Raw genomic sequence first — 22,428 nt, forward strand, 5'->3', positions numbered from 1 at the left:
GCAGCTGCAGTGTTTGGAAACAAATGAGGGCCAAATTCATTCTTGCTGTCTCTGATGTGAGCAATCTGAAGGGGAAAATAATCAACAAATTTTACAGTCAGCTATTTCTGCTCCAGAAATGCAGAGGAAGACACAGCAGTGAGTACCTCACACCCCTGTGGGCTTTTCCCCCTTCAAAATCATGTAGGTTTGTCAAAAAGCAGGGGCAGGATCTGCCTTCTGTGAGCTGACACACTGTGAGAAACCCAGTGTTATGTTCTGTGCACTGAGGGACAATTTCCATCTGTATTTCCATCTAGATCATGTTAGGATCTAAATCAGACCAATCTTTCAGTTTAATGGTTAAATGGAGAATAATAAAACATTTCTATGAGTAAACATGGGGCTGATAAACAAAAAAAAAAAGGAAAATAAACAGCCAACAGCTCCCATTTGGGATCAAACAGGATTATTTTTTTGTCAGATTGAAATTAAAATGATGTTTGTTTGGGTTTTTTTCTGTTGTTGCTGTCTTTCATCCTTCTTTAAAGCAGACCTTAAACTCAATTCCACAGGAATTTACTTTAGAACCCAGCAGCAAGGTTGAAAGCCTAGACATTGTGTGTTTTACCTGAGGAGAGGAAACGTTCCTGCAGTGTTGTTGAGGCTGAGAAGCAGAGATGTGCTGGAGCTGAGTGCAGTGATCACAAGCCCTGAGCCCTGCCCAGGCTCCTGCTCTGGGGGCCTCTGCCCATCCTCAGGTGCTCCTGGCTCCAGGTCTGGGAGTGACTGGGACTGGTCCCAGCAAGAGGCCAGTCCTTGCCATGGGGAAAGCCAGTTCATGGTTATAGTTTACAGGAGAAAAGCCTCATTTCCCCCAAAAAATACATCAGGGAAAGCCCCAGCTCTTTGTGGCTCTATGCACGTCACAGGGCTGGGTGCTGCCAGATGTGCATGTAAATAGGACTGGAGAAAACATTTGTTGGGTTTTTGGACTGTTTTCAAACAATGAACCTTTAAATGTTGGTGAAATCCTTGTAAAATGGTGCTGAGCCAAGTCCTGTTTTTCTGGAAGAGAAAGACTCGACGAGGTTCGTGGAGGAATGTAAATTGTCAGTATTTCTTTATACATTTCTTCCATCCCTTTTATTCAGGATTGAAAGAGTTAATATAAATTGGACTAATTTTTTGCTCTGCTCTCAAAAATTTATTTTTTGTAATAAGAAAAACGTTAAGTGTATGAATTCAGTGATGTTTTGCTACCAACCTGTCTGCCTACAAAGAATGTACTGAGGATAAAAGAGTCCAGCAGAGTAGTGAGATTTAATCTAGGGGACTAAAACATCCACAGTTACCAGCTCAAGAAAAAAAAAATCCTATTTTTCTGCTCTGTGCAGCCTCCCAGAGCTTTTCTGGGAGCATTAGGGGCACTGCTGGTCTTGGGGGCTATTTCTCAGCTCTTGAGATGGTACAGGTGTCAGGCAGTGGGAATGACAGGTTTTGGCTATCTGAAGGAATCCTGGACTGATTTATTCTATCTAAAAGAGCTCTGGGGTGCTCACAGAGCAGAGTTGAGCTCTTGGACACTGCAGAGCTCCAAGAGGAGCACTGCTTCTCCATCTCCTGTGTTCCCCCACCCCTACAGGCACCCAACCCTGAGGCTGCTGGGGAAAGAAATGTAGAAAATGCCATTCTCCTTTGGGCAACTTTATTTTGACTGTGCCCTTAAATGGAAAGATTTTGAATCAAAGTTATTTCCACAGGAACCAAGAATTCAGGGTGTTTATTTATCTCCTTGTCACTAATAAAACCAAATTGCCTGTTAAAAATAGGCCTTGTGCCTTATGCAAACAGGCAGAGGATGATGCAGCAGGCAGGGAATGAGACAGGAAAATGAGTGATCCCAAAATTACTTCTCTGTCTGCCACGAGGTTTGGGAAAGGTCTCAGGTCTCTGCTTTGCCTTGTGAAGCCTTGGAGACAGAGCCTCCTTCTGCCAGGAGGTGTTTGCTGCTGCCTGGGATGTACCAGCCCTGTGGTCACTCCAAACAACCAGGCTGGGAGCCGCCAGTGCTTTTATGCAAACATTGTTAGTGCCAAAACCTCAAACAGGACTTGGGCTCCCAGGATGGCAATCTCCTCAGGAGCTGGTCAGTTGAATATAACAATTCATGTGAAAACCAGTCATTTATCTCTCGTTAGGTGTGATTCTTTAGCCAGACCCTCCTGTCAGAGCCAGCACAATGTACCTGTCTCAGAGGGTGCTGGGGCCACTCCTGGTGCAGAGAACTGAAGAGAGGAGCCACAGAGCTCCCTCCCTTGCAGCTGCACTCTGCTAAACAACAGCCACAGTGTCTCCAGTGGGAGAAAAAACCAAAATCAGTGCATGTGCTGGGGCTACCCAATGGGTTATTCAATACTTGTGTGACAACCTGCATCCAGGAGAAGCAGCAGGGCTTTGCCTCACTCCTCTGGATCAAAGGTGTTCGTAAAGCTCCTGGTGGGTCAGAAGAGGAATGAGGCTCAAAGTGCAAGAACAGGAGAAAGGATGGGACAAACCTGCAGAAGCAGCATGGCCTGAAACCACACATCATCCTTCAGCTCCTCCCCAGTCACGTTGGCTTTCTAATGTTTCATTTATGCCCAGCTGAAGTAACTGAGGCCCTGCAGGGACAGATGGGAAGAGGCAGTGCTGGAGCACATGGAATACATGAGGGAACTGCTACACAGGCTGGCATTTGCAAAATGTTTTTAAACTGCGTATTTGTCAGCATATAAATGCAACACAAAATCATTAGGAATAAAACAGCAGCAGGAAACTGTGGACATGACCAACAATTGGCCTGGAACCTTTCATCTTTATCCACTGAGCTGTATCTGTGATTGTGTCCATGTCACAGAGACCTCCTGAGGGTTCTCCTCATGTGAAACAGGACTGTCACCATTTCAGAGACATCAGTGCCTTTTCCTTTCCGTGTGTGTGTGTGTGTGTGTGTGTGTGTGTGTCCCCAGCACGCTGCAGCTCTGTCCCCACAGCAGGCAGGAAAGCCCTGAGGCAGCACATGGGGCACGTGCTAATATTTATCCCTTTGCTGGTATTGATTACTCCCTCAGGGACTTACAAACAATTCAGACTGAATAACAGCATCCAGAGAGTGCAGCTGCAGTGACTGGTGATGCATCCGACCTGAGGGAGAAGAAAAGAGCCTTCCCTGGAAATTTTCATGCATGGACAGGTGCTCTGCTGTGTGGGTGGACATATTTCACCACCCTTTGCCATGCAGTGATGGATGGGAGACAAAACACCTCCAAAAAGACAGAATAGGAAAGTTACAGCACAAAAGAGCTTTCATGAGATTTACCTAACTATGAAGCAAAACCCAGCGAAGGACAGGGTCACCACGCTGGGATCTGGTTTTAGGAGCAGTTTTGGATCCCCAGCCAGCAAAGGCTTCTTTCTCTTCTGACACATTCTGATGCTGCAGCTGATTTCCCAGTTAGGTTTGGGGATGACAGGGCTGTCACTCAGCTGTGCTTTTTCACAGTAGTTTAAAAGTCAGATAGTAAGCAAAACTCCCAAGCTCCTGATGATACCTGTCTCAGGAGGGAGTTTCTCACCAGAGTATTGACTGGTGCTCTGCTAAAAGGAATATATTAAACCCCAGGTCTCCAGGTAACTCTAGCCCCAGCTTTGCTGAAATCCAGAAGAAAAGGGATTCCTTGGAATTATGTGTTGCTGAAATATTCTCTGGAGTGAAAAGCTTTGTCCTAACATGATCAGAAATGTCACAAAGAGAATTTTATGCCATTCAAAGTCTTTCAGCTTAACAGCACCTGCATGAGAGGGGGTCTGAATCCCCACCCACCCATATGTTGAGCTCATACACCCTGTATCACCTTTTCCCACTGAGCTTCCAGAGAAAAAATATTAAGAACTAGAGAAAACCAAACTAAACCAAAAATACCCCAGACTTACAGATGATGGTCTCCCTCTAGCATGCTGAGGTGATTTTATTAACCTTTAAGGAACTGTGTCTCATATTTCCTCCTTACTTTATAAATACACTTGAAGACCTTCAAGGGTTGGTGCAGAGCCCTTCATCAGCCCTGTGCATGGACAGCAACTTTCACAGCACTGCAATTCTTCCAGCATGTCAGAAAAAATTCCTTTAAACGTCCCCCAGTGTAACTCATCTGAATTAGTCCTGCTGCTGATTGTGGGAGGAGAACCACTTGCAAAGCAGGGAATGAATCACTTGAAAATGAATATTAAGCTTGTTTGGAAATGAAACCAAAAGAACTGAGTCAACACAGACTCTCCTCCCCGTGGGAGACAGGCTGCTCAGCAATCCCCATATCCCAGCAGTGCACGTTGGGTGTGTGCAGCATCCTCACACAGCCTGGCTGCAGGGTAACCACCGTGCCTCAAGGGCTGCAGCGCCCATCCCTTGCTGGGCTCTCCAGATTGCAGGGGTGACTGAAACACAGTGCTCCAAATCTTCCCCTCCACTCCCCAGGGGCTGTGCCCCCACCTCCCTGACAGGGGGAGTGGATCTTGCTCATCTTTCCCTTGGCTGTGGCAGCATCAGGTGTTCCAGAGCTCTCGTTCATCCCCATGCAGACACAGTGGGGCAAAGCAGGATCCTGCCTGCTCCAGGGTGTGTGGGATGGCTGTGCTGCTGTCACCCTGCCAGGCTTTCTGGGCTACCCAGGGGGCTTTTGGCAGTAATTGGTGGTTTTCCATGGGAGCTACTAGGTAATGCTTGGGGTTCTTCAGAGCCACACTACAAAACAGGAATGAACTTGACAAAAGACACAAACTATACGGTAATGAAATATGGTCATGAAAAGGGGCCAGACTCAGCTCTTCTTTTCACAACAATTTGAGTTATTTCAATGTATTTTAAATAGTTAATGACTTTGTTGTTCATTCAGCTCAAACCATCTAAAATAATAAAAGAATTAGAGGGAGAAAAGGAAGTTAAAGGTGGTCAGAAATCCAGCCAAAACATTTGGCAAATAAAGAAACCCAGCCTGCCTGTGTGTGAGCAGCGGTATTTGGGGTTAATGACACTTTTTGTCCAGACTGGAGCAGAGAAAAGGAAATTCTCAAGACTTAAAAATATTGCTGTAATGTGAACCACAGTTCTCAGCCAGCTCTTGTTCTGAAGTTATTTATTTGCCATGACTAATTTGCAGTTTCAGATGCGGTCACCGCCTCACACGTGGCATTGCCGGGGCTCACTTGGAGCCCAGCAAAGGAGCTCTGCCAGTTCCCATGGGCAGTGCCAGCCCTGCTCTGCAGCCCAAACCCAAACCCCATTCACAATGAGTTCCTGAAATGCATTTCCCAGGCATGCAGGATGCTCACACACCAACACTGAAGGGCGGGTGCAGACTCAGATCACTGCCTCACTATTTCTCTTCTTGCCCTGTCTGTTTTTTTTTTCTTTTTTCGATTAATCAGCTCAGGGATGCAGAGAAGCCAAGTGTCTTGACACCACAGAGGTAATTTGGGAAGGGCAGGCAGGCTGCAAATCTCCCAGCAGTGGGACCAGCATTTGGCTCAGCTCGGCTGTTGCCCCTGGTTTTAGGGTAAACACGTTGTTAAGTTTGTTCAGCCAACCATCACTTCCCATTTTCCGTGCCCAGAGAGCAGGATGAGGCAGGCAGCACTGCAAACACAGGTGGTTTAAGGGTTCTCCTCACCCTAAATCTCCTCTGTGGGGTGAAGAGAGCATGTCCTGATGCCCCTTTCCCAGCACAGACAGTCTCTAGATCTGCCTTTAATTAAGATGAAAAAGGGGGGCTTGGGGGGGATTCTGGGTTGATTTCTGGCACTTTCAAATTCCTTTAGTTCTGTGTGACGTACATTGGGCATGAGCTGAGATGCACCAGGCAGAGAGCTGGGCTAAAAATAAACCCAGAATGTCACTGCTGTGTCAGTCTCCTGTTGATATTTCTTGGTTTGTTTTATGACATCTTTGAGGCCAGTCAAGTGTGGGGGGAAAAACAAAAGAGAGAGAATGTTTGCTTTTTGAGCCTGGATTAAGGGTGAGCTGGTACAAATCATGTCATTTCACTGAGTGGATCCAGTGTCTGTGATGCTGGTTCACACTCATGCTCATGCACTCTAAATGAGAACTATCTTGTTCTTATTTAATAATAATTAGCTTGTGCTAATTTATAATGCATTATCGTATTGATACCAATTTAATTGATGTTAATTAATTAAAGGAATGGACAAATTAAATCAGCACTTACCTATCCATGTGAAAGAAAGGGGCTTAGAGTCAGCAAGTAGCAGAGTGCTGGCTCCCCAAAGAGAGACCAGGGGAATGTGAGGTGCTGATCCAGTGAACCTCAGGTTAGGGACTTACTGGATCTATGGAGAGAAGGACTAAATCTGACAAAAAATGCTCCTAAACAGGGAATTCTGGAAAGAAATGCATGCTTTTAAATGCATTTGGACATTGCATCAATTGCCTGGGGCTGCAAGGTCTCTGCAGTGAGCAGGTCCCAGTACATCCCCACTCTGTGATGGGCTGCAGTGGTCCCTGGGCTGTCCCTCCCCAGGGGACAGCCTCCCCCGCAGCTTGGCTGGTCCTGCTGTGGCCAGGCTGCTGGGAAGTAGCTCACAGCACTTTTTCTTTTTTACTGGAGGCAAAAAGTAATTTCTTCCTCTGAAGGCCAGGGCTGGAGCCGTCCTCTGCTAATGAATGCAAACCATCAGTGAGCAGTAATGGAAAACCGGGGATGATGTGGCAGGCAGTGGCTTGCTTTCATGGCACCAGAAAAGCCCTTTTAAATTTAAATTTAGCAAAGAATTTAAAGCACATATAGGCAGACTCTATTAGAAAGTGAAATATTTGATCTCAGTTATTAATCTGTTATAAGAATACTTTCATTTCCTTGCCATGTGTATCCAGTGATAGACTTTCATAAATGAGATCACATTAAAATGTACTTTCTGTTTCTAGTCAAATCTCTCTTATTATTATGCAAGTCCTAGTTAGGAAAAAAAAACAATTACAGAAGCAGACTAAGAAGAGCATATTATTTTAACTCATTTATACAAGTGAAATACTGCTCCTACTTGAAGGCTGTACATTGTGCACTACTAACACCCTGGGAAGAGGTTGCTCCATTGCAGCCTTGCTACCAGATTTGGGACAATTTATGGGCAGTGGAAATACAAATAGAGTTTAAACCAGCCCATGTGGTGTGGGGTACTGCTCTGTGTATATACACACAGATATACATATGTATTTTTATATGGAGTATATTCATATCGAAGTATTATATTCCTATTGAAGTATTACATTTGGCCTCTGTCTTACTGAAATCAAATCTATGTTAAGGATTGTCCATAATTAATGAGAGCTATCATTCCTGACATGCTGCACCAAGGGCAGACAAGTGTTTTAGGAAGTTTCCATGTGCCCAGGGAGGCTGGGAGCCTCTGCTGCCCTGGTGCTACCTGTGGACATGTGCAGGGATTGTGTCAGCCCAGCTGGGCCAGGGGTGAGGGCTCTGCAGAGCTGCACTGCCTGCTCTGGTGGAGGTATTAATTCAGAGAAGAGACCACTGGCAGCCTGGAACCAGCACAGAGCATCATGATGGATGTTTCAGAGTGAGAAGAAAAAAGGGCTTTACATCTTATAAATCACTTTGGCTGATTAGGCACAAATGTCTGTTTTAAACCTTCAAATCTGGGCACCCAAACCATGTCATAATCCTGCCACTTTCTGAATGTCTTTTCACTCCATTCAAGCAGCCTGGCAGACCCAGCAGGGGCCACAGCATCTGCTGTCATGCTGCTGGAGCAGAAAGCTTTACTTCCAGATTCACCAATGCCCTGGATCCAAATGCTTCTCCAGGATGGGGCAGCCATGGTGTGCAGTGAAGGTGTACATTGTACATCATGCTTTAGCTGAAAAGTCCAGTCTGGTGTCTTCCAGAAGAGGGTGCAGCTCGAGGCTTGAATCTGCAAAATGCAGGATACTTGGTGGATCATGTTAATGCTATTAATAAATTAACTTGAAACTCCTTGCCTGTGAATTTAGGATCCTGGCATGATTCTGCTTTGCTTGAGAGCTGGCCAGAACAAACTGGTGCTTGGCAATTTACTCCAGGACATGAAGTGTCTGAGCCTTGTTCCCCCAGAGTCCCCCAGCTCCAGGCTCAGCCCTTCCCCATCCAGGTGGGATTCACAGTTGATGCCTCAGCTGTGCCCCAGCTCAGAACCCTGCAGTCAGGGCAGGGAGCAGCCAGAATGCTGATTTGGCACCAGAATAGCCACGATCATCTTTCCTGGAAGAATGAAAAATTGCCATCCGTGTCCGGTTTTAACTTCAGTATAACCTCAGTATCTCCTCTTTTTTAATCATTCATAGACAGTAAAGATTTACAGCTGTTTGCATTTGTGAAGCCTCAGATTACTAAGAGCCTCTGATTTTTGGAAAATAGGTTACAGATTCTTTAGCAACAGATGAGGAAATGCCAAATTTCAAAATCCCCATTGTCAAGGCAATTAAATACCTTGTTCCTGTTGCACTTGGTTTACTGGGCAGCTGTTGGCAAACTGCTCTGCTCTGGGTTTTGTGTCATTGTGTGAATAACCATGTTCTAGACTATAAATAATAATTCCAATAAGAGACCTGAGGCATGGCAGATGCAGGGATGTGGTGATGGTGTTTCCAGCAGACAGAGAGCACAGCCTTTCCTGCCAGTGTGACACTCTCTCAGACCAGCCTCTCCATGGTGAGCTGGGATTCCTGTGCCTTACAGAGCAGACTCTCACTGAAGTCTACAAGGCAAACAAAACACTTGAGCACCTGGTAGCCTGATTTCCAACTCCCCCCTCAACCTTTCCTTTAAAGTAGTGGCCAATGACGCATTTGGAGATAATTAAAACAAAGGTTGAGGGGTTTTTGTTTTAATATGCCATGACTATTAGCAGCTGGATTAGGAATCAGCCAGCACAAAAGCAGCATACTTCTTATACCAGCTATAAATAAAACCAGGCTTCAAATTTGAAAGCAGGATTTTTTTTTCTTTTTCTCCTCCACAGAAGATCTTTTCTTTGTGCCAAGACTAAAATATTAGCACTGCATTCCCTCCTCTGTTTAAACAGACCTCATTGCATCTAAGTGCCAAAAAAATGGAATTCCTGAACAGCAGGTGAAAAGAAAACACAAGATCAAATGCAGTTCTGGCTGCCAAGAGAACCTGCAGCACGGCTTGGGGGTGCATGAAAAGTCATGCAGCTCCTGGTGCTGTCAAAGACTTCTGGAAGGTCATCAAGGAGTTTTTTTCAAGCATCCCACATCAAAAAGCTGCACAGGGAGACAAACCTGCAATACATCATGGGGATGGTGCTAAAGATACCAATCATCCACTTTTAGGAGAATTTAACTTTTCCCCATCATATCTATGGAAGCAGCTCTGTGTGGAGACCAGGGTATGGAAATAAATGTAAGTGCTCACACTGGGTGAGCATTAGGCAATGGCTGGTTTGGGTCCATAACCCAGCAGGGAGCTATGGAAGAAATGTGTCTTTCTGAGCTCATCCTTGCACTAAAGGCAAAGGACACATATTTTGCTGCTCTTGGAACAGCCAGCCCTTGCATTAATTCATATTTCTGCACCCAGCTGGACATCTGTAAGCCCAAGAATCTTTCTCTTTGGCTGATGCACCCTTTGGGGACGCAGGGAAGAAACTGCTTCAGCACTGCTCATGGTTAATGGCCTTCAGGAAACACTTCAGTTGAGCTCCTCATTGATCCTTTGCCTACCATTCCTTGTCATCGCTGGAAAAAGCAGAGAAGCTCTGGCCCAAAAGCAGACATCTGGGTTTGAAAACAAGGATTTGGACATTTCTCTGGGTCCCACTGTGCTGGCAGTGCTGGGAGCCCGGCAAAGTTCATCCACCTTCCACCCCTGCACTGGGGGCAGCACGCAGGTGAGGCTGCAGCACTGCCTGTGAGCAATGACAGATTCCCAGAAGGTTTCATCAATGCTTCCCCCATAAAGGCTATGGCTGAGAAATGCCTGACCAGGCAGCAGCACTGGGATCACAGGCTGGAAGTGCTCAGGCCCATTTTCCCTCCTAAAAATCACCAAGCAGCAAAATTCTTTCAAATAAGACACACATTGGTGGGGTTGAAAATAATACAAAGTGCACATGCTCCTAAAGACAGCCTTTTTTTTTATTTTAAAACTCTGCATCTGAAAACACCGTATGACAGAAAGCATTATATACACTGCAGTGTTTTTGGTATAATACAGTATTTCATACATCCATTTCTTTTTCTGCAAAAAAATTTGCTTTGTCGGACAAACAACCAAACTCCCATTGACAAAGAATACAGCTAAGGCACATTGTTTCTGCTAAATGAAAGACAAAAGGGTGCAAAAAAGGGTAGTGCAATAATTGCTGAAAATCACATTCTACTACAAGAAAAGCATTCTGACTTTGAACTTTGATTACTGGTCAATTTAAGACATTTCAATATCTCATAAAATACTCCTTTAAATAAATAGCAAAATATCTACATCTTTCAGTGTGTTCCATTTGAATTTCCAATTTTTTTAAACTTTTTTTTTTCCCTGTATATACATGGTTTTCTTTTTTCTTATTCAATAGATTACAAAATATTTCTGTACAATTTTATGCATATTATGATCTATAACAAAATAGTTATTTCTTAAAACTATATTACCACCAGTCTTTGAAAATGACAGAATAGGAATAACTTATTATGGACTATGTTAGGCAATAGAAAAATCCAATCAAACCAAAACAGAACCATAAGGACAAAGTCAGAAAAATAATTTCATTACATTGAATTAATTATTTTAGTTTCACAAATCTTGTTTTAAATGTAAACCCTTTTCAGTTGCCTTTGGGTTGTATCCACATATGAATACCAACACAGGACAGGATGTGGGATTGCTAAAAGCACTGCAGCCTGCCGGGAATATTGGTGCTACTCACTGAAACATGACAGTTCTCATGGAGGAAAGTATTAAAGAAACCCAACACATACAAGCCTTAGCAGAAGTCATTGCTTTCTGCTGACTTTGACAACCTTTGAAAGAAGCTCCAAATGCCAGATTTTTGGAAATGCATTTATGACAAAACAACCATGTTCTAAATGTACTCTTAGATTCCCAACCAACACCTAAATCTGGCCCTATGTGGTGACGTTCTTCAGATTTTAAGACCATACCATTAAGAGGATATTTTTTCTCCCAGCTACCAGTACAAATCTGAGAGGAAAGCTACTACAGCATGTTAAAATGAGTGAAATTACTCTACAATTTGTCTTGTGCAACTGAGAGCAGTCTGTCCTGTTGTAGTCTGAAGATAAATTAGAAGTTACTAAGTTTGTACTTTGTATGTAATTAAACCAAGTTCCTTATCTACAGTGACTTGCGAGAAACAGAGCTCATAATTTCCTAAGGTTTTATATGAATGTCTGAGACTTCCTTTTGCCCGAAGGGAAGGTCATTTTCTTTCCTTAAAGACTGCATTTGTAAGCAATTTCCATTGTATTTGTGAAGTATAAGCTGACAGCAACACCACCGAGCTGTAATAGAAATCTCAAGGTGCCTTTTATTCATTCTGCAACAAACAGAGAAAGTGAGCAAGACACAGACAACACCAAAGTTCCTAACACAGTTTAAGGCCACATTTAGAAAGGATGGAAGTAAGGCTTTCTTTAAGGGGCAACACACTGGATGCCACAATGGGAACAGACACCGAGCGATCCAAAGCTGATAGGATTCATCCACAGAAAAGCTGAAACAACACCCTAGTTTTGGCCAGCAGGTCTGTGCCTTTTTTTGGATCCAAGCAGGAAAATAAAATGAAATGCCATAAACATCCTCCTCTGGAATATTCCCAGCAAACTGAAGGTGCTCCCTTAGCAGGAGTGCTATTGTCTCAGTCTAGGGTGTTAATTACAACAGAACCAAAGACAAGCCGAGTCATTACAATATACAAATGCAGCGCCATGAACCGCGCCTAGAATCGTCACTCTGGTATCAGAGGCACCTGTACAGTATCTTGCTGTTTATTTGGCAAGGTTACAAGTAATACTTCTAGGTTGTAACAAAGTAGAAAGAGAATTTGCATAGATTGTACATTCAGTTCAAGGTGATTTCTGGTACCTTTTTTGTTGTTCTCAGGTAAACGTGTTTGCAGACACAGTGAGGTAGCAGCTGTGGTAGCACCCATGAGCAAAAGAAGGTAACCAAGGCAGAAGCAAAGAGCAGAGTTATCAACACACTACTGTTAGTAAGAAGGAACGGAATCAACGTGGTACCTGCAGTGTCACACCATGAGGGTAACTGCTCCCAACACCACACATAACTGAGACATCCTAATGCTGCCCTGGTCCTGGGCAGCACAGGCTGTAAGGCCTTGTAGCTCAATTTTAAATGCTCTCAGCCTGGTTATTCTTTCCCTTACTCTGATGATGGTGGTGAAGGTTTTGAAGGTCAATCTCTTCTACAATATGCCTTTGTAGGGAATTACAAATCAGAGTGTTTGCTTGCCTTTGAAGATTCTGCAGGAAAATGTGCTGTCCTACAAATTTTTCCTTGCTGTCCTCAATCCTAATTCACATTTCTTTGGCTCCTCTGTGCCTGGCTGCAGCGGCAGCTGTCCTCAGGGCTCAGCAGCAGGTATTCCTGCTCTCAGGAACTCCTCCTGGGCCTCTGGAAGGGCAGTGCTCTGTCCTCTCTAACACTGAGAGGACACTCCTCCCTACTGAGAGGAAACCACTCCCTACCCTCTGTCAGCATCATCCCTGGAGCTGCCTTGGCAGAAGCCTGAGGGTTTGGTTTGGAAAGGCTTTTTTACATTATGTTTTCAATTGTCATTTAATATGGGCTTAAGTCCTACTAATCCTTAAGACTACACTGGAGGTCTTGAATGGTAGAAATAAAGACATGGATCATTATCTTTTCACAGCTGGACTGAAACAAAGGCCAGTGAGAAAGGCTGCCAACCATGTCCCACCAGGTCTGTCTTATTCTGCTACTGAATTATCAAATAACCAAGTCTCCTCTTATATATCAGATTTCCAGGCCTGAAAATCAGGACAAGGTAACTGCTGGCTTCCACCAACTCCTTCCTGTGCAAGTACTGAACTGACTGAAGACTGCTCTGAAAAGCCAACTTTCTGCAACTTTCCTCATCTGCAGGTTTCTGAAGAGCCTAAGGGATTTAGCTCAGTCAAGTATAAAACTTCCTGCTCTATGGAAAGTGCTGGAGTTGGCCAAGGTTTCATGTGGCCAGCTCCTGAAGCTTTGGGAGCTGGGAAGACGACAAAGAGGCCATGTTAGCCAGTGGCAAGATGGCAATTCTCTAGTGCTCTGATGAAAGAGAACTAGAGAAATCAACAGAAAACTGGTCCTCATTGCTAGGCCACAAGAAACATCTGGATCTTGTCTATCTGGATCTTGTCTATCTTTTTTATCAAAGCTGAGATCTCAGGACATCAATGGTTTTTAGCCTTGCTGTGCAGAAGGAGCCCAGTTTGTTCAAAGGTTTGTTGCAAAGCAATTGTGTCAAGCTTTTGCAAAGTTTCAGCATCTTCTCTACCCTCTCTCTCTCCCCTAGGTCAGGTTTACACTATCCCTGTTCCGATTCACTGACTTCACTACTGTGCTCACTACAATCGTGGCTAAGAGTGATGGAGGCCTCATTAGGAAGGCAATTAGTGCTGCAGGAGATGGAGGGAAGGTGAATGCACATCAGGTGGTACTTTTGAAGGTGCTGCAGGATCACTGTCAATACACCATTAAACAACTGTACAGGCATTGTGCACTGAAGCCAGTACCCAGGAAAGTCAATTTGTAACACACGAATGCACATTCCTGTATCTCTAGGCTTAGCAATAATGAAGGTGTAACAACAGAGATACAGAGGGACTTTCTTGTATAACACTTGCTATCATGAAGGAATTGTCAAAATGCTTGCTGAGAGCACAAAAAAAATGAAGACATAATTTTAATTCTAAAAAAAACCCACTTGAATATCAGAAAATGAAAATGCAAATATTACTACTCAATGTCCAAATGTCATCAAAGAAGGAATTGGACAAATGTGAAAATAAACTGTCATTTGAGCTATTTCGTTTAGCCTTGGGGTTTAACATTACCATATAAACAGGTTTGCATAATGCTGAGCCTGACTTTGGACATAACTCATTAAATCACATATGTAGATGTTCTGCATTTTGCCACATTCCCTTTCTGTGTAATACAGATTGATCACAGGAGTGTTACATGGCTGTCATGCAGAATGGGCAGGGAATTTAAACAAGCAAAGCATTACACACAGAGGATAAATATGCATATGGAAATAGAAACCCCTCCCATTGAAAGGAATTTTGATCAAAGCAGGCTTCCAGCTGGGATCCTGTTCAGCAAGGACTGGCCAGTGACTGGAAAAGAACACCTGCACATTCAGGTGAAGATGCATAACTCTTGTGTTTTGTACCAGCTGTGGGTCCCTGCTCTGAATTCTCCTTTCCACCAAATGTAACATCTGTGAAGTTGTTCTCTTCTGACCACTGACAATATTCTTTCCAGGCTCCCAGTGCTGCCATTTCAAACCAGAGAAGCCACTAAGCAGGACTAAGTTTGGCTTAACAGCATCACCTTGGAGCCAGCTCTGATCCCTGATGCAGAGTCTGGCTTTATGTGTTTTTTATTCACAGCTACTGGACTTTGGAACTCAGACATTTAGTTTCATATATATCTTTTGGATCCATGGCTGCATGAGAACAGCTATAGTAGAGGTGGCTGTTTAGGTCCAAAACTTGCCACTGCCCCTAGAAGATGTTCCAAACATGGCAGCTTATCTTTTGATGACCTCAAACAGACAGCATTTACCCCTAGAATACTGTCATACCCTTTATTTATGCTGGACTTGACTCTGAAATCCTCTTTCAGCACTAGCACTCTGGAAGTTATGCCTGAGAAAGGACTGCAGGATCAACCCCTTCAGCTCCACATCCTATATTTTAACAGCAGCACTGAAATTGCCAGCTTGCTACAAAACTTCACTGTTTAAATGCTTCTTGCCTTTCAGAAAATAATCTCATATAAATTTCCTTTGAGATATTTTAAACCTAGCATATAATGCAAATGGATATATCAGCAACCATCTGTTTTCTTTCCCTTTTTTTGTACTAAAACAAAATAATTTGCACCTTATTTTTCAAATGATGAAAGTGGCAGCTTTTTCCTAACAGCAGAAGATGTGATTGTTGTCACCTTCTTCTTGGTCTAGTTAATGAAAACTTACAAAAAAAGCACTTAAAAACATTCCTGCTTAAGAATAAAAACATCAGATTTAAAAACGAAGTTATCTGCATGCGTGTGCGTGGGTGCACCCCTACACATGTGCTTATGTGCAAGACAGACTGAAGATTTTGTGGCTACCTCAGGAGTCTTACTGAGAACAAGCACTGCCTGGGCTTGTTAATGGATTTTATTGTGTGCCTTAAATGTGACCTTCTTCATTTAATCTGCAGGGCTTGGACCGTGCAGTCACCATTGCATCAGTGTGAATAAAGCCCTGGATTTCACAGTGAGGATTGGAGGTCCCCAGAAAATATGAACTTCACACAGGAATGTTACATTAAAAACAAGCACTGTTAAAAACCCCTACTGAATAAGTAATAACACTGTGATTCTATTACATAAACCTGTTGGCAACCCTGGTTTCACACACGCTTGCCTCTAGAGCTGGTTGAAAAGCTGGAACATTATCTTGACTGGAATATTCCAATCAGCTCTCGTTGCTACAAACTTTCCTAAAGCTACTGCTCGTGACTGACAAAATCAAGACAAAAAAAGAAAGGGAGGTGTGAGGGGAGGAAGGCCTTTTCTTAATAAAGGCAGCTTCAGTTAGTAAAATAACATAATCTTCAAGCTGCAAAAGCAGCACCTACTAATTAGTCATTGACTAAAACATAAATAATAAATACCTAAATTGTTCCTTCTATGCATCCATTTTTGTGCCAGATAAACATTTCAATGCTCTGCCTTAATGCCAGCACAGCTGACACCACAATTTCAAGTCCAAAGCAAACTGAAGTAGCTTTAAACCAATATGACAGAGATACTCCAAGCCAAGGGGATCTGAGTGTTACAGTCCTACTGCAAGTGTTGTTTAAAAGGGAATTCAACCTTCCTGTGAGACATGATTATGGAATGATTTAAGGCTCTGTTTCCCTCCTGATGTGGACACTTCACTCTCAGCAGAAAGTTATCCATGCACACAGAAGGGTGAACAGATACCTTCCTTTATTACAGCAACAGGGCTTCTTTCCTAATTAACCCAATGGCTTTTGATGGTCTTTTTTGGTTCTGTTGCTAACTAGAGATTAACACAGCAACAGCAACAAAGTGCATGTTTTTGCTAATGTAAAATACATTAGTTGAAGATGAATTTGTATTTTAAAAAGTTCTTGGAATGTAAATTAATTTTTTCCTTCCTGTAGAAAATGCAGGTTGAAATGATGCAAAAACATGACTATTTAAAACAGGATGCAGCCTGCTAGGAATTCTGAAGACAGGCAAGGGTAGATTGTTGACTGAATAAAGTAAAAGCTTGGAGAAACATGGCATTGTTCTCCTTCCCCTGGCTTTGGGCAGTGATCCACATCCTGCACAGCCTTCCAGGTGCCCTGGCAAAGCCTGGAAGGATCCTTCTTTAGGAACTGATGGAGATTTGAGACCAAGGAAGGGAATTAGTGTTAAGACTTACTAGCCACTACTCAAATTAGGGAAGAAACCTGTTGTTGCTGATTTAGGTCCCAGTTTTACTATTTTACTGGTTTACAACTCCACTGCCTGAGAAAAAACTCAGCTCAGCTCATGAGCAAAGGGTGTGAGCAGACACATCACAATCCACCCCAGCCTACACATACACACCTGCTCTACTGGCAGCTTGTGAAAATACTCAGGTAATGGTTGCTTCCAAAAATGCCTGCAGATTTGAAAGGGCTGAAATTCAAAAAACTTCTTTGCTCTTTAATAAATACTCTTAGTACACTGACCCTGAACCCGACTGCATGAGACATAAAAGACTACTATAGCAAAACACTGGTTTCATTTAGAGTTTATCATTAAATTTGTCTGAAAAAAATCTCTGAAAGGAATCTGAAAGTTTCTGCTTTTGCTCGTTCTCTCTAACTAGGATAACAGACATCAGCTGTGTCCAGAATTACTTTGTGTTATTAAAAACCCAAGTGAGGCTGTACCATAATTACTTCACATTCTCTGAGGTCATGTGGCCATACCGGCTTTAGCCTGCAGGAACCAACCTCCCCAGAAAGTGTAAGTAGAAGGGAATTTTGATGTGATTTATTCATTATAGCAAAATAATGAAAGCCTATGAAACAGCAGAGGCACAAACAAATTTATTTTTAAAAAAACCCCTTTAGCAGCTGCTCCTTCACTGCCCTCCCCATGGCTTGGTGCTGTTTCCAAGCCCACAGGCTGGTGGGTGCAGTGGCACCTGGAATGGGACAGCACAGGCTGTGGGATGAGGCCACGCTCCCAACAGAGCTGATGGAGAGGGCAGTGCCAAAGGCCTTGTCAGAACTTCAGAACTTTTTTTTTTGTTTGTTTTGGTTTTGTTTTTTTAAAATGAATTCTATTACAATAAGTAACAAAAAAATGTAACTTCCCCTTAGGTTTCTGAAACCTGGTGTGAGATTCACAGAGAAGCAAGGTTCAATTCCCTTTTAAAAACCTACGCCGGGGCGGAGCGCGCCGGACGCTACCTCAGGCGGCCGTCGGGTTTGACGGGGCCCAGCTCGGACTTGGGGTCGGGGCTGAGGGAGCTCCAGGCGGTCTGGGCACAGCCCTGCAGCACGGGGCAGGCCGAGGGCCCCACGCTGCACACGTCCACGGCCGACCAGACGCCGCTGACCAGCGAGTCCACCCAGGCGTCCAGGCGGGCGCCCACGAGCCCCGCGTTGCGCTGGGCCTGGTCGGCGCGGGCGGCGCTCACCGGGATGTTCAGCACCGGGTTCAGGCCCTGGAAGCTCTGCTCCATGTACGCGTTCTTTGGAGGCCCGCTGTGCAGCTTGATGGCTTCCTCTGAAAAGGAGCAAAGCCCACAGTTAGTGCATTGAAAAAGCCACTGCTGAGGATCTAAAGGTACATTAAACAAAAAGAGCAAGGTTTAGGGGTGAGCTGTAGGCCATTTCCCACACATTGCACCCCAGGGGTTGTGCTCAGCTTTGGCACTCCTCGTGCTCAGTACTACAGATTCTGCTCACTGCGATTCTCATCCTGCAAGTGCTGCCTTAGCAGGCAAAGCTCTGACCCTGAAAATAGAGCCACCCTTATTATCAACACGTACAACCAACCCCAGAGCTGCAGGACATCCAGGACTAGCTGCACCTCAAAATGAGGAAACAGTTCAAGGACACCTGGTGCAAGAAGTCTGCCAACCCTTGTCAGACATCCAAGCGCTATTATTGATTTGTCTAGAAGAAAGAGCCAAGATCTCAGCCTGTTTTGTTGTGGGTATTTTCTCCCTAAACAGATGAACCTTGCCCTGCTGTGAAAAAGCCACAATATTTGTTCTCTATCTGCCTACAAACCCAGGTGGTGCCATTTGTGGCATTAAAAGGACACCACCATGGTCTTGGACAGACCAGACCATAATGAAACACACGCAGCCCCAGCATGATTCCTGGAAGTGCTCCAGTCTCACTGGTAGTCTCCTGTGCTGAACAGTAGATCACAACCATTCCCTAATGACACTTTGCATTGTGGTTGCTTTCCTTACCTATCTCAGCAAAATACAGTAAAATACCCCAAATTTGCAATATTGCAGTAAAAATCAGTGTCAGGCTGTGAGAATCCTTTCAGAGACCTAAACTGGACGCTGTGGGTCAGGCTGCCCCTGTCAAAGGTTGGCTGACTTCTGAGAGTCTGAGTGCACCAAGCTGCTGCTTATAAAATCAGGATGAGACCCTTGAAAAATGTTCACCGAGTGCCTGTTGGGAGCAAATTTCCAACCATTTCTTTCCGCTCTCAGCTGCCTTCCCCAGCATCCTCACTCTGTCAGCACAGAGGATATGTTTAGCTCTGCCAACAGACACACTGTCTAGAACAGAAAATGGACCCATTCAGGCTGCTCCAGGCGAGGAAAGCCACCGCGCTCGGCGAGCGTCAGAGGCCAGGAATTACACATTCACAGCTACAATCCCTTCCACATGTCCTTGCTGCTTGCACTGCAGCCTGACACTGAGTCCTTTCTTCCATGCAGAGGACAGCATCTCAGGTGCTGGAAATAAATCCTTGTATTTATTTAGAGGGGGAAAGGGGATAATTGGAGCTTTGCTGTTACATTTGCAAAGTCTTTAATGTCAAATACTGTGCAAGTCCCTTGCTTCAAATCCCCAATTAAAGTGGTTCAGCCCATGCCCATCACCATTATACCTCATTTAACTGTTCCTGCATTTATCTAAGCCCCTCTTTGTATTTTAAATGGTAGATACACACATAACCTGTAGTCAAAATGAGTTCAATCTGTGCACATGTGTCAGAAATGTGCTCTGCCAGAGCACTGCAGTTAAAGAAATAGAACAAGTACACATGATTAAATTTCCTCCTTTGGAAGCAATTAAATATGGAAGACTGTTTGTCAACATTTTATTTAAATAGGAACAGTCTGAGTAAAAATTCCCAAATAAATAAGAGTTGGCATTACTAGCAGGATCATCTGATTGAAACAGGCAATTCAGCGAGCTTGTTGAATCAATGCCTGTTGCACATGTGTTTGATGCATGGAACAAGAGAGGTCTTTATTCAGACAAGAAACAGGATGAAATGGAACTTGCTGTTTTCTCTGGCTCAGCCCTGTACATGTCCCAGGCCTCAGGACTTGGTGGATTATCAGGATTGGAAAGGATGGAACCTGCAGGAACTGCAGGACCCAGTGCTGGGCAAAGCAGCAGAGGTTGTGTGAAGGCTACCATTGCCCACAGTGAAAGGTGCTGCTCCAGTGAGGACACACAGAGAATCCTGACCTGGTACAGAGTTCTGCCTGCCCCACAGCAGAGCAGCACCCCAAGCTAGGTGTCAGAAAAGCTGGACAACAGCAGCCTGAGTGCAGAGTCACATGTACTCATCAGCAGGAAATGCTGGGAACCAGACCCAGAGCCCTCCTGCAGCCTCCAAGGCTTTGTCAAACAGTTCAGAGCAGAGAGCAGGGAGGGTGCTGCTCATCTGAGCAATGGCACACGGGCTGTTCCTCTGTGCATTAAAGGAAAAATGACAGAGAATCATGATTCCATGATTTACTGAGCTGGCACAGAAGAGAGACAGTGAGGCTCCCAAGCCCTGATATGCTGTAAAAAAGGAGGCTGGAGCTACTGGGTGCGCTCTTGAAGCACTGACACTTCAGTCAAGTGTCATGAGGAAGAGCTGATGAAAAAAGAATAATGAAGAATGTAAAGCTTGCCTCTAAATATTTAGACATTTAAATCTGTATGGCTAGCACAAACAACACAAAATTAGCTGAATAGCAGACACTAAGCCAGACTTTTTGTGCCTGCCCTTTGACTTCAGGAGGATGTGTATCAATGCAAAATATATTCCTCTGACTTGAAAATATAAATTTGAAAAACTTGGTTATTTTTGACCCCTATTTTTATTTGCTCTTCACCCATATGTGAGGACACATTTCTCAATTGACTCTTCTTGGTCTAACTGCTTTGGATTAAACACACAGCCTATAGCCAGCCATACAGGCTGGGATTTCAGCATTTTTGTGTGGGTTTGTTCATCATTTTGCAGAAAAAGCAAATTAGTTTAGACAGACAGCGGGCTAAGGAATGAAAAATGTGGTTATCTTGGTGCACATTAAGGCACTAGACCTGTAGGTTTTTTAAAGCAACATGAACATACAGCTTTATTTCTTTACTTGAATTGTGCTAAAACCCTCTGGCAAAGAGGTAATTTTTTATTGACATTTTGTTTGTTTTCACTTGCAGCAAACAAGACAGTTCTGCATTTGCTCATTGTGGAGCTAATCGACTCCTTGTCAGCTGGATCTGAACTAAATTTCAAAGCAAATCCCTGTCTTGAGGGTTTTTCTCAGAATGATGATTCCAGGGCATGTCTGCTCTTCTGCAGTCGTGCGCCTGCCTGCTGCTATTACTGCGTTTATCAAGAACATGTCATGTTACCTCTGGTTAATTTAAAGAAATCACAGCAGTTCTGACACAAGTTGCCACCCACTTTATAATCTGTATAGATGCAATTAGAATTGATTGAGCCACTGCAAACAACCAAGGGCAAAACAAAGGTTTCCCAGTATCTGCTAATTGAGATGATCTATAAATATGGATTAGGTCAAAAGGCTGCTGAGGTGCCTGAGTGCATTGCCCATGTCTGCTAATGCTGTCAGCCCTTGAAAGGGGGCATAGGGACCAGGCACTGGTATTTCAGGCTCCATGGGAGCAGCAAAGATCAGCAGCCCCATGTCCAGGACATGCCATCAAGCTGGGAACAGAGTGGGAAAGCAAAGCAAAAACGGAAGTTTCTCTTTCTCACTTCTCTCCTTGCTTGAAGGAGGAAAGGCTTTTAATGTATTCATTTATTTGCAATCCAAGGTTTACTATCATCTTGAGGTTTTGGGGCTTTTTCTGCCCCAGAAGTGAACCTGCTACTGGCTCATAATAACCTCTTTGGCTTTAATGGAACAGGTACCATCCATTAAATGGATGACAACTCATTATCGGCACTCCAGCTGGGAGAGCGCTGGGGAAACTTTGTTGTGAGTATAAACTCAAATTTAAAAATGAAATTGCTTTGGCTTTTTCTCTTCCCCTCACTGTGACCCTGGGAGTCGATCACACTTGGCCTTTAAAGAGCAGGGAAGGGGGGAAAGTGGCATGATGGGGATGCAAAGACAGCCTCTACTGAATTTGCTGTCTCCTTGGGATTTGAAGTCCGCTGGGTAGCTTGGATTACAGTCAGTGAGCTGCTGGCTAAGTGCTTTCAATGACACCTGTTGTTTGCTTCTGCCTCTGCAGTCCCTTCACAGGAGAGCTGGACTTTTGGCCTTGAGTCTCCAAGTACTCAAATTCCTAAAGCTGCCAGCAGAAGTCCCCCGTTCCTGTGTGATCTGCCAGTGATCTTACATGGTGCTGCTCCCTGTTTTGTCTTCTCCACATCCCATTCCCTCTTTCTTGGCTCAATTATTCCTAGAGCATCCTGCTGGTCCTTGGCAGCCCTCCTGTGTCTTTACAACAAGCATGGAGTTCTTGGCTTTGACACACTCAACCATATGGTGAGAACCTCAAAATTGTTGTTTAGAAGAATAAACTGGAATCTGTCTGTGCAGGAGGTAGAGGGAAGGAGACTCTGGTGGAGAAGGTGAACCTGATTTCTCCAAATG

The 22,428-nt window shown here is 44.1% G+C and overlaps 1 protein-coding gene across 5 annotated transcripts in view; it reads right to left on the reverse strand.

Annotated features, from left to right (window-relative positions):
• Positions 1-10,171: 10,171 nt before the first annotated feature.
• XYLT1 (xylosyltransferase 1) overlaps positions 10,172-22,428 on the reverse strand; it is a 177,466-nt gene continuing 165,209 nt past the window's right edge. For all 5 annotated transcript variants that reach the window (XM_030957983.1, XM_030957982.1, XM_030957981.1 and 2 more), the window contains one exon: positions 10,172-18,110. In XM_030957983.1, coding sequence (XP_030813843.1) covers positions 17,788-18,110 — 323 coding nt within the window. In that variant the 3' untranslated portion in view covers positions 10,172-17,787. The remainder of the gene's footprint in view (positions 18,111-22,428) is intronic.

Source organism: Camarhynchus parvulus, chromosome 14 (assembly GCF_901933205.1).
Source record: "Camarhynchus parvulus chromosome 14, STF_HiC, whole genome shotgun sequence".
Lineage (NCBI taxonomy): Eukaryota > Metazoa > Chordata > Aves > Passeriformes > Thraupidae > Camarhynchus > Camarhynchus parvulus.